The 12345-nt window shown below is 37.0% G+C and overlaps 1 protein-coding gene across 1 annotated transcript in view; it reads left to right on the top strand.

Annotated features, from left to right (window-relative positions):
- The window catches only part of Aco1 (aconitase 1), a 50462-nt gene extending 41271 nt beyond the window's left edge, over positions 1-9191 (top strand). Inside the window, exons 19-21 of the mRNA XM_015492468.2 lie at positions 2560-2682; positions 5615-5800; positions 6703-9191. Coding sequence (XP_015347954.1) covers positions 2560-2682; positions 5615-5800; positions 6703-6831 — 438 coding nt within the window. The 3' untranslated portion in view covers positions 6832-9191. The remainder of the gene's footprint in view (positions 1-2559; positions 2683-5614; positions 5801-6702) is intronic.
- Positions 9192-12345: the final 3154 nt, after the last annotated feature.

The following is a 12345-nucleotide window of genomic DNA, read 5'->3' as shown; positions in this document are numbered from 1 at the left end:
CAAATAATCAGGGAAGAGCAGACATTTGAACCAAGATTTGAACTTGAAAAACCAACCTATACAAAGAAGGGTGCTGTAGGGGGACAGAGACCTTGCAAAAGATAGAAAACTTTAAGAAAAAGAATCACCTCTTCAGACAAATGAATTAAAAACAAAACAGTCACTCAAAAAATTCAGAGGAAAAGATAATTAATTTAGAAAGTCTCCTGGAATATAGAACAGAATGACAAAGAGAAAATTAGAAGATGGAAGAAAACTAAGAACTGAACTCTGGAGGCCCAACATTTGACTAAGTATAGGTACTAAAAAGAAAACAAACAAGATAGAAGGAAATTATCAGAGTAATAACACAATAAAGAACTTTCCCCAACTAAAGCATCTGAGGATCCAGATTGAAAAATTCACTGAGTACTTAACCAGTGCTTTACAGAGACCCACTCTAATTCACCTCATTGTGAAATCAAGAAAACGGAGATAAGGAAAAGTCTAGAAACTTCTGGAAAGGGAAAAACAGCTTACATGCAATGATGGGATCAGAAGTGCTCTAGGCTGCTAAATAGCAATACTGGAAGCTTAGATGGAGGAAAATAATTATTGCCAGCCAAGTGCATTGAGGGCAATAACATATTCAGAGATCCAAAAGCTTAAAAGATATCCCTCAGTCCTTCTCTCTGGAAGCTGCCTGGTGAATGTGTTCCACCAAAATGGGGAGGGGGGGGAGGAATGCAAGATCCAAGAAAAAGGGCTGAAGAGAATCCCTTGGATGGTGGGGAAAGAAGCTTATCTATCACAGGAATGCACTGAGCATCCAGAGCAGTCAGTCCAGATTAGTACAGACCAAGGGCTCCAGGAGTGGTGCCACCGTGACATTTTAAAATGATAGATTGCCTGATATATTTCAATATATTAAAGATGGTTTGTGCTGTAGGCTGAGTGTTTAAGGATTAGTTAATGGGTAGGAGTATAGATACAGGTTGAGCACACCAAAAAGGGAAAATGACTAATTGCAGTAGAAATGTTGTCAAAATTGCCAAGAAGAAATCATAGTACATTACATGGCTCAGCTGCAAACAGAATTTGTATAATCATAATAATGTACACAACAAATATTTGCTTATCAAAATTTATGGCATAACTATAGTGAGAGGTTGTGTATTGGCAAGGGCAGTGGTAAAGAGAACTAAATCCTCTTGAGCAAAGTAGGGAACTGACAGATGGAGAAACAAGAACTAGCAGTTTAAACAGTAAGCAGAGACAGCACAGTAACAGAAGAAATGGCATATTTCTTGTTTAGACGAGAAGGGAGAGTACATGGAAGATGGAGCATCAGGGTACCCGAATTCCAGACCTGCATAATCCCTCTGCTCTTGGGTAACACGAACTGCTTTTCCATGGAATCCTCAGTTTTGCTATAGGTGTTTTTTGGGGATTTGTTTTTGTTTTTTGTTTTTTAAATGTAGTGATAGGTTTGAACCCTAATCCTCATGCATGCTAGGCAAGTGCTATAGTACTGAGCTATCTCCCTGCCCATTTTCTCTAGTTTCAAAAGCACTTTTTAAACAGACACTTCTTAAAACACATTCTTAATATGCAAAACTAATATCTCTGAAAATAGTAGGTTGTTTCTTCCTGGTCTCTGAAAGGATCCTGACCAAACAGAAGAAGGCATTTAGTGCTTTTGTAACAGGTTTTATGTTCATGAGTTCTCTTCAGTTGAAGATATATAGGATCTTCCCAGATTTAAAATTAACTCTTATCAGTCCACCAAGTTAATTTATGGAAAGCCTCTTCAGAGTTTTAAATGCTTGTCTTGAGCTCCTTTGAAATGATATACATTCCATTTTAAGGGATTTAATTTTCTGACTTACATAGCTAGGAAAAATAATTGTTTCATTACTTGGTTACCAATAGTAATACCAAATGTCTTGGTGAAGTCTCATCTTAGCAGAATATTCAGATTGCTGTGAGAAACAAATCTGTTTAAGATATTTCTCATGTATGAATGTAGCTAATCCTTCCCTGATCTTTATTGATTCATGCTTTCATCCATATTTATGCTATCTCTACCCATGGCCTACAAGTAGAAAATAACAAAAATTGGCATTTTATGTGATTTATAGAGCCTGTTACCTACTGTTTTCTCCCCTTCATAACTAATTAGTTCTGGGTCTGATACTGAGTCAAAACTGAGGCATAGGTGGTATTCTCTGGTTTTTGAGTTTTTAGATAGTTTAGTCGATGGAAAAAGGGGAAGAAAATCTGATCTAGTTTTCTTCCCCCCCACCCCATGCCCTAGGATTTGAATTTTTTTTTTTTTTTAGAAAACTGGACAACATGTAGGCATTTCAGTCAAAAATATAAAATTCAGTTTGATAGAAATAAATAGGTTGAGTTCATTGGGGGCTATAGTCCAAACAGCCAGTTGTTTGAGTTCTGCACTGGCTCTATGACCTGGCTCTCACAGACCCCTCTGACCCTGTGACTCCAGGGCTTACTAGGCCGGTAACCATGCTTTTTGCCTCTTTTGCATCTGTAAAACTTTCCTTTTCTCTCTTTCAGCTTGATGTATTTGATGCTGCTGAGCGTTATCAACAAGCAGGCCTTCCCCTAATTGTTCTGGCTGGCAAAGAGTATGGCTCAGGTAGCTCCCGAGACTGGGCTGCCAAGGGCCCTTTCCTGCTGGTGAGTATAAAGCAGAGACATTCAAGGAAGTAGCTGCCCCTCCAAACTGGAAGAGAAGCTGGGAAGGTGCCCAAGCATAAATTCTGTTGCTTTGCTTTCCAAGATGGCATGGAAGAGTAAGCTCTGAAAACATGTAATGGTTATTTACCTTCTGCTTTTGGTGTATCTAGATTTATTTTGCTCAGTGAAAAGTAATATTACAAAGTTGAACTGGTTTCCTTAAGTCAGACATTCATTGTCTACAGATCAATGGGAGGAGGTTTGTTAAGTCTTCGACATTATATCCAGATTGTATTTTTTTAGGGAAAAGTTCTATGGTTTTCATAACATTCTCAGAGCTTGGGGACCCAAAATCTATTTAAGGCCACTGTCCCAGATGAATGTAAGGAATAAGCCACAGATATCGTAAGGCTCACAGAAGGGAAATGTTAAGGAACCTGGGCTTTTTCAGAAGTTGGTTTGACAAGAACAGGCTCCAGGTCTCTTGGAAAAACTAGGAGTGTGTACATTTTAAAGTTGTTTTTCACTGCCTATGAAAGTCTGCTTCTCATCTCAGTGAGAGAAGAGCTCTCTAGAGCCTTCTGCAGATTCAGGGTTCACCCTGTTTGAGGTGTCCCCATAGGGTGGGCCAAGCAGAGAGCTTTTCCCTCTTGAGTATTTTCTTGATCTGAAATCAGGGGAAAACCGTGTTACTGGCTTTAATCCTAAGGATAAAGTAAAAATGTCTTAGCTCACCTTAATTTAAATAATTTATAGCTCAAGAAAATCAATGCACTTGGAAAATACAAGTCAATATCCACAGTACTGTAAAAAGCTCTGGCTGCCTAGCAGCCCTCTAGCTAGCCTGGCCTCTGCAAATGTCTTCCAACATCACACCTATTATTTTATTGATCATTTTGCTCTAAGGGGAAAAAAATAATGTTTTCTGATTAGTTGGTAATAGGTCAGAGGCCTGACTTTGCTGGAAACTGCTAAAATGAACCAGATAAATTTTATAAAAAGAAAAAGACTTTAGGGAGGGAGTTGAGAGCTGATGGCAGAAATGAGAACTGGGCAGTGAAGACAAGTGGGGAAGAGGGATAAAAAGAGAATAAAAGCATCAAAGGGATACCAAAGTCTCTACTTCTCTGAGTCCTCGCTGTCTGAACTGGGCCACTCATATGGCTGCCAACTCTGTGCCTGCTGCACAGCCATTTATACAGAGCTAGAGACATGACTCCTTGTATTTAGAAGGCTTTCCTCTTCCCCAGAATAAATACAAATGTACAAAAATCTCTACAAAATAACTGCTGCCCCAAAGAATCTTTCCTTCCTCTGTGGTAGTGATTCTCAAATTGGAGACATCTGTAATCTTTTTTTTAAAAAAAAAAAAACAGGTACTGGGGTTGTGTGTGGCTCAGTAGTAGAGCACTTGCCTAACGAACGTGTGGGGCCCTGAGTTTAATTCTCAGCACCACATATAAATAAATGAATAAAATGAAGATCCTTCAACAACTAAAGAAAATATTAAAAAAAGAAAAAAAAAAAAAAAACCTGGTCTGGTCTTACATTCATCCCCAGAGATTCTAGTTTAATTGGTAAGGACAAAGTCCTGGACACTAGATTTTAAAAGTCTTCCCTGGAGATTGATATACAAAGAGTTTGAGAACCACTGTTTTTGGGGAAAAAAAAATTAAATGGAGATTTCTGAATCATGCTTCTGACTATATCAGATTATTAAGATCCCCCTGGATTTTTCACGAATGGGGAAGAAATCAAATGGAGAACTACTGTTCTATGGCCATGGTTCTCCAGCACATAAAAGTCACTGGTTCCTCCCACCATATACAAGACATTCTGATTCAGTAGACCTGGGTAAATATTCAAGAATATTTAATTTTTTATAATAAAAATCTTTAATAAACTCCCTAAGTATGATATATTTGATTGAAGCCCTAATCCCCCGTGGTAGTATGGAAATAGCAACTCTTAAGAAAATGTTTAAACTTAATTAATATTAAATTGAAGTCTTAAGGATGAGACTGTTATCCTATACAATTACAACAGAAAGACAGTACTCTCCCTCTCCTTCTTCTGGTGCATGTCAAGGAAAATTCACCTGTAAGTCTTGACCTACAAGGTCAAGAGAGTGCTCACCACAAACTGAAGGAGCTAGAACTGTAAGAATATCAATTTCTGCTGATTGTCACTCAGTCTGTGGTGTCTCAAAGGTGTGCTCTAGATACCAAGGTACCTTTTAGAGTACCTCAATATTATAATTAACATCAACTATTAATAATTAATGGAGAATTCTAGGTAGTCAGGTACCCTGTTTTATTGACTATTGCTATATACGTACGACCAATTACACTTTATCAAAAAAAATGTCCTTTATAGGAAGCTTAATATCAAGACTGTATTCAATCAGTTTCATCCTTGAAACAGGAAGTATACAAGTAGTAATCATTTATTTCATAATATATTCAGAAAGTTTCTTTTTTGGTTAAACCTTCTATGTTTGCTGATAAACCTATAATAATAGAAAAATTCAGGGAATGAATTTTCTTTATGTTGATTCATGGTATGAGTTCTGGATATAATGGAAGTTTGCTAAGAGATCTTGGATCTCAGAGTGGCTGAGTGCAGAGTCAGACCACATAGGTTCAAATACCAGATCCCAACACTGAATACCTGGTAAAGGGGCAGAATGGTAGCATCTGCTGTGTCCCATTTGGTGGAGGGTGGAATGAGAGAATTCATGTCAGTGCTTACACTATAGGTAATCTGGTAAGACTTGCTACTATATTTCTAATTAATGTTAGGATATTTTAAGTGAAATATTATCAAGTATTTAGAGAGAATTTAGCTGTGAGAACAGTTTGACTTAAGCATTTTGAAAAGTTTCTGTATGCCTAATTGGGACTGTGTCCAACTTATTCTCTTTGTTCATCAGGGAATCAAAGCTGTTTTAGCTGAGAGTTATGAGCGCATTCACCGCAGTAATTTGGTTGGAATGGGGGTGATCCCCCTTGAATATCTCCCTGGTGAGAATGCAGACACCCTGGGACTCACAGGACGGGAACGATACACTATTGTCATTCCAGAGAACCTCAAACCACAAATGAAAGTCCAGGTTAAGGTAAGCCGGACCTTCTCTACACTAGGATGCATTTTGAAGGGCCCTTTTAGACAATTTTCTTTTGCGGGGTTGGGAGGTACCCAGTATTGAACTCAGGCATTTGACCACTAAGCTACATCCTCAGCCCTATTTTGTATTTTATTTAGAGACAGGGTCTCACTGAGTTGCTTAGTGCCTCACTTTGGCTGAGGCTGGCTTTGAACTTGCCATCGTCCTGCCTCCACTTCCCAAGCTGATGGGATTACAGGCATGTGCCACCACGCCCAGCGAAGGAAATGAATGGGATTTGAGAGGGAAAAATAAAAGTCACTCAGGACTGCATTAGACTCAGAGTCCTGCTGACACCTTTCCCACCTGCCTTCACAGCATACCAAGGATAATACCTATTGATATATTGTTTATTTCTGTTTATAGAATGATTCATCGGTTCCAATCCTACCTCTCTAGATAAGGGTGAAGTGCCAGCACCAACATCCCAGGGTGACTTAGCACCCTGGTAGGAGAGAGGTAGTAAAGGACAACCTCAGTGAAACCTCTGATGCTGAGACACTTCTGTCCACAAGAAGACCCCAAAGAAGGTTTAGAAAATATCATTCCATTGTCACTAGTGGCTACAGCCCTTAGAAGCTATTCTAGTTCTCAGTTGCCTCTCACTTCCATCATTTATACTCTTCAGTGCAGTGCTTCTCAAAGTTTAGTGGGCAGAGCAATCTCCCAGGGTCTTGTCAAAATGCAGATTCTGATCACTGTCCAGGATGGGGGAAGAGACCATCTGTTCCTAAATGCACCGGAATGTGAACCACACCTTAAGTGGGAGACTAAGGGGAGACTGGACAGAATCCCCAAGACAGGTGTCTCACCTTCTTCCTCAGCGATTCTTCTCTGCTTCTTTTTCATTATAGCTGGATACTGGAAAGACCTTCCAGGCTGTCATGAGGTTCGACACTGATGTGGAGCTTACTTATTTCCACAACGGAGGCATCCTCAACTACATGATACGCAAGATGGCCAGGCAGGCCCTTGTTTCTTAGAAGATCCGCACTAGGTGTTCCACCCCATGGGATCCCAGCCAGCTGGGGCCCTAGTGGAGAAACTTCCTTGCAGACAGCAAGTAAACACTGCATTTTGGGTGCCATTCCTGGAGGCACAAAGCCAAAAGTTTCTACATTCTCTGTTATTGTTAATCTTTGAATCTTTTTCTAGAATTTGGACGCTGTAATCATGGGAAGATCAGTAACGCAGAAAGAGAACCTGTCTTTAAATCAGTGACATTGATTTGTTTTCACTCTTCCCTATTAATTTTCAGCTAAGCCCTAGCAAGTCTTCTTGGAAGATGTCTCCTACCCTGTTTTCCCTCCTACCCTTCCCTTGCTCTTCTGTTTTCCTCTGATCAGTGAAACCCTTCTCTTAAGGGTTCTGTTCCTTTGCAATTTATACCAGTGTTAATTGGCATAGGTAGGTAAGAACTTTTTCACCCTTCAAATCATGGTAGTGATTGTGATCCCCCTTCAGAGTGAGTAATCCAGATGCCTCATGGTCAGGTCAAACGTTGAATTTTTTGATGATGTACCTTTTGATGGATCCACATAACAGTAAAAATTTTTCTTTATTATGTTCAGAAATTTTCCCCAGGAAACATTTTATCTGTCAAGGAGACTTTTGTTTGGAGATGGATTGGGAGACATAGAACATTTCTGATTTGAATAAGATTAAATATATTTTCATGGAAAATTTGTTGACTTTGAAATCCAGTTTTACAATATTTAAAGCACTTTCATCCTGAAGTCTGAATGACTTTCATGTTCTCCTATTTCTAAACATACCTCTGGACTGTGCAGATACAGAAGAAGTGTTGAGGAACTACTACATTTCCTGCCCTGTTTGGGAGCAGCAGATGAAGGAAGAGTAGCCTGGTACCTGGTAGCAGTAGCAAGGATGTTGAGAATAGTGGGCAGATTAGCTTTAGTGTTTATTTGCTCATTTGTATCACTAAATCCATTTCAGGGCATGTCTTAGTCTGCATGGGCAGCCATAACAAAATACTACAGACTGAGTGACAATCAGCAGAAATTGATATTCTTGCAGTTCTGAAACCTGGGAAATCAAGATTCTACCTCCTTCAGTTTGTGGTGAGCATTCTCTTGACCTTGTAGGTCAAGACTTATAGGTGACTTTTCCTTGATATGCACCAGAAGAAGGAAAGGGAGAGGATTGTCCTTCTGGTGTTTTAGAAGAACACTAATTATATAGGATAACAGTCCCATCCTTATGACCTCATTTAATATTAATTAAGTCTAAATTATTTTTCTTAAGAGTTGCTATTTCCACACTACCATTGGGGTTAGGGCTTCAACATATGAATTTTGGGAGGACACAAACATTCAGTTCATGACAAGGTACCTTATAGTTAATCTTGTAATAAGTTCACATTTTAATATAATGTTAGCAATATAGGAAAAGTATTAGTGGTTCCACTGTAGTTATCAGGGAGGTTAAATAATAATTTACAAGTCTAATATATAGAAGTGCCAAGATTTCAAAGCTGATTTTCTAAATGGCTGACAGTTAACATCTGGAATGTATGGGACTTCCAAATCTTAGCAATTTGTAGATCAGGTGTAAATTTCTTTAATTCCCTCCCTGACTGTTCTCTTTCTCTCTCCCCCCTCTGGAAGCCAGCCTGCTGCCTCTTACCCTCTCATGCTGTGGGCCTGCTCACCTGTGCCTTTGGGGTTCCCTATCTCGTGAGAACCAGAGAGCTAAAGAGCTGAGCCTTGGCTCCAATCCAGCCAGTGCTTCTGTTATTGATTAAAGTGGAATGTGTTTTGAATTTTTTTTCTTTGTTTTAATTGACAAGTGAAAATTATGTGTTTATTATATATGTTTTAAAAATGCATAAACATTGTAGAATGGCTAAATAGAGCTTATTAACCTATGTATTGCCTTGCATATTTTTTGTAGTGATAATACTTAGTGATTTCCAAGAATATATTAACTATGATCACCATGTTGTACAATGGAGCTTTTGAACTTATTCCTCCCAAATGAAATTTTGTATCCTTTGACATCTGACTACCCTTGTTAATTACCTTTCTATTCTTTACTTCTTTGAATTTAACATTAGATTTCCATACATAAGAAAGATCATGTGGTACTTATCTTGCTGTACTGACTTATTTAACTTAACATAGTGTCGTCCAGGTCCATCCATATTGTTACAAGTTATAAGATTTTATTTTTTCAAGTTGAATAGCATTCATTATGTATGTATATGAATACATATCACATTTTCTTTCTCCATTCATTCATTGATGGGTACTTTGACTGATTCCATATTGTGTCTAATGTGAATAATGCTGCAGTAAACACAGGAGCATAGATATCTCTTGAACATACTGATTTAATTTTCTTTGGATATATTCCCAGAAATGGGATTGCTGGATCATATAGTGATCATTTTAGCTTTTTGAGGTCTCCATAAAGTTTCCCATAATGGCTATGCTAATTTACATTCCTATCAACAGTGTGCAGTGTTCCCTTTCCTCCACATCCTCACCAACACTTACCTTTCATCTTTTTGATGAAAGGTAAGTGTTGATGACCATTGTAACAGGTCTGGAGTGGCCATCTTGTAGTTTTGATTTTAAGTTCCCTGATAATATTGTTAAGCATTTTTTCTTTTCCACAATGGCCATTTATGTGCTGCTTTTGAGAAATGCTTATTCAGGTCCTTTGCTCATTTTTTAATTACTTGGTTTTTTTGTTATTGAGTTATAATTCTTTATATATTCTGGTTATTAACCACTTATCAAATGTATGGTTTGCACATATTTCCTCTTGTTCTGTAGGTTGTCTTTTTACTGTTTGCCTGGCTGCAGAAGCTTTTTAATTTTGATGCAGTCCTGTTTGTCTCTTTTAAATTTTGTTGCTTTTGCTTTGGGGTCATATAAAAAAAAATCATTGCCTAGACCAATGTCATGGAGTTTTTCCTCTGTGTTTTCATCTATTATGATCTACAATGTCAGGTCTTATGTTGAAGTTTTTAATCCATCTCAAGTTGATTTTTATACGTGGTATGAAATAAGGGTTTAATGTCATTCTTTTTCATGTAGCTATCCTGTTTTCCCAACACCATTATTGAAGAAACTGTCTGTTTGCCATCATGTGTTCCTGTCTCCTTTGTCAGGAATCAATTGGCCATACATGAGTGGCTTCATTTCTTGGGTGTCTCTTCTTTTCCAATGGTCTGTTTTTATGCCAGTACTATGCTATTTTGATTGCTGTAGCTTTGTAGTGTATTTTGAAGGCAGACAAGGTAATTCCCTCTGTTCTCTTCTTTTTGTTCAAGTTTGAATGACTATATGGAGTTTTTTGTGATTCCCTATAAATTTCAGACTTGTTTTCATTTCTGTGAAAAGCATTGGAAATTTGATAGGAATTGCAGTGAATCTGTAGATTGCTTTGGATAGTGTGAACATTTTAACATTAATTGTTCCACTGAAAGAACATGGGATATCTTTTCATTTTTTGATACCATCTTCAGTTCTTTCATTAGTGTTTGTTTTTGGTGTATAAGTATTTCTAAGCACTATTTTGTACCTGTTACATATAGAATGGTTTACTCCTTTTTATAGATAGTTCATTTTTAATTTGTAGAAATACTACTAATTTTTATGGTGATTTTTTTGTATCCTGCAGCTTTACTGAATTTGTTTATTATAAGTTTTTTTTAACATGGAGTTTTTAGCATTTTCCACATATAAAATCATGTTATCTGCAGACAATTTTTTTCTTTATAATTTAGATGCCTTTTATTTCTCTGACCTAATTGCTCTATGACTTTCAGTGCTGCATTGAATACAAATGATAAGAGTTGACATCTTTTGTCTTCTTCCTGAGAGGAAAAGCTTTCAACTTTTCCCCATTGAGTATGATGTCATCTGTGTGTTTGTCAGATATGGCCTGAATGAGGTAAATTACTTCAATCCTAATTTCTTCAGAATTTTTCTCATGAAAGAATATTGAATTTTGTCAGTTTTTTAAACCTCTAGTGAGGTGATTTTATGGCTTTTGTCCCTTTTGTTAATATAGTACATACACTGGAGTATGCTGAACTATTCTGGCAACCAAGGGATGTATCCTACCTACTTCAACATGAAGAGTTCTCTGAACATACTATTTAGTTTGTTAAAAATTTTTTGCATATATGTTTATGTGCCTATAATTTTCTTACAGTATCCTTGTCTGCCTTTGGTATTAGGATAATGCTAGCTAGGCTCATAAAATGAGTTTGGAAGTACTTCCTCTTCAGTTTTTTGAAATTGTTGAGAAGAACTGATGTTCTTTAAATGAACTTCCTTAATTTTTGTCTGAAGGAGAGTTTTGCCAGGTAAATATTCTTGGGGGTTTTTTGGTTCGGTTGATTTTGGTTTTATTTTTTTTTCCCTTCTTTTTCTCCCCAGAACTTTCAATTATATGTTGAAAAAAATCTGCTGCTAGCTTTAGCGGAACTCCCTTATATATGCTTTGCTTCCCTTTTACAGGCTCTTCTTTTTTTTTTTTTACAAATTACAAACCCAAATTTATTTATTTATTTTTTTTTAATCCATCAACAAGAACTTTATTTTTAGTGAATTTCTTTCACATTTAGTTTAATATCCTTTATGCCTTTGCTAAAGTAAAGAATAGTATAGTAAATCAAGATTTTATTTATGCAGTAATAAGAGGGCTTTAAGTAACAGATCATCAATACCACAATTAAATAAAATCATAAGAGAATGTGATACAGAACAGTTGATAGATTCTGTTGTTCTTATATCCTTAATGGAATTGAGTCTGGCAGTATGAAAACAAGCTGGGCAAAGTTAAGATGCTTTAGATTACATGAGTATTCCTAGTTACAGGCTCTTCTTTGTCTTTGACTTTTAACAGTTTAATTATAATGCCTTGGTGTTTTCTTGTTTGGACTGAATCTGATTGGAGACCTATATTTTTGTCTTTCCCCAGATTTGGAGTTTTCTGCATCCTTTTTGAATTCTTATAACTTAAATGTTTCTTTTGATACTGTCACATAAATCCCATAAGTTTTCTTTTTGTTCATTTAATTTTTCTTTCTTCTATATATTTTCAAATAACCCATCTTCAGGTTCACAGGTGTTCCTTCTGCTGGTTGTCCTTGCTATGGACACTATTGTGCTTTTCATTCATCATGTTTTCATCTCTAGAATTTGATTTTCTAAAAAAAAAAAATGCAATATCTTAAAATTCTCATTTTAGTCATTTATTACAGTCTTCCTGATCCCATTGAATTGTCTGTTTTCTTGAAGTTTGCCAAGCTTCCTTAAAACAGTCATTTTGAATTATTTATCAGACAGATCATAAATCTCCAGTCTCGTGATGTCATTGATTGGCTTTATTTTGTTCTTTGGTGGGCTTCTGTTTCCCTAATTGTTCTTAATCCTTATAGCCATGCCTTGGTATCTGCACATTTCAAAAAGGTCTTATTCTAGTTTTGTGGGCTGGCTTTGAGTGGGAAAGCCCTTCAC

This window comes from Marmota marmota, unplaced genomic scaffold (assembly GCF_001458135.2).
Source record: "Marmota marmota marmota unplaced genomic scaffold, marMar, whole genome shotgun sequence".
NCBI classification, from domain to species: domain Eukaryota; kingdom Metazoa; phylum Chordata; class Mammalia; order Rodentia; family Sciuridae; genus Marmota; species Marmota marmota.
This window is presented reverse-complemented; position numbering and strand designations above follow the sequence as displayed.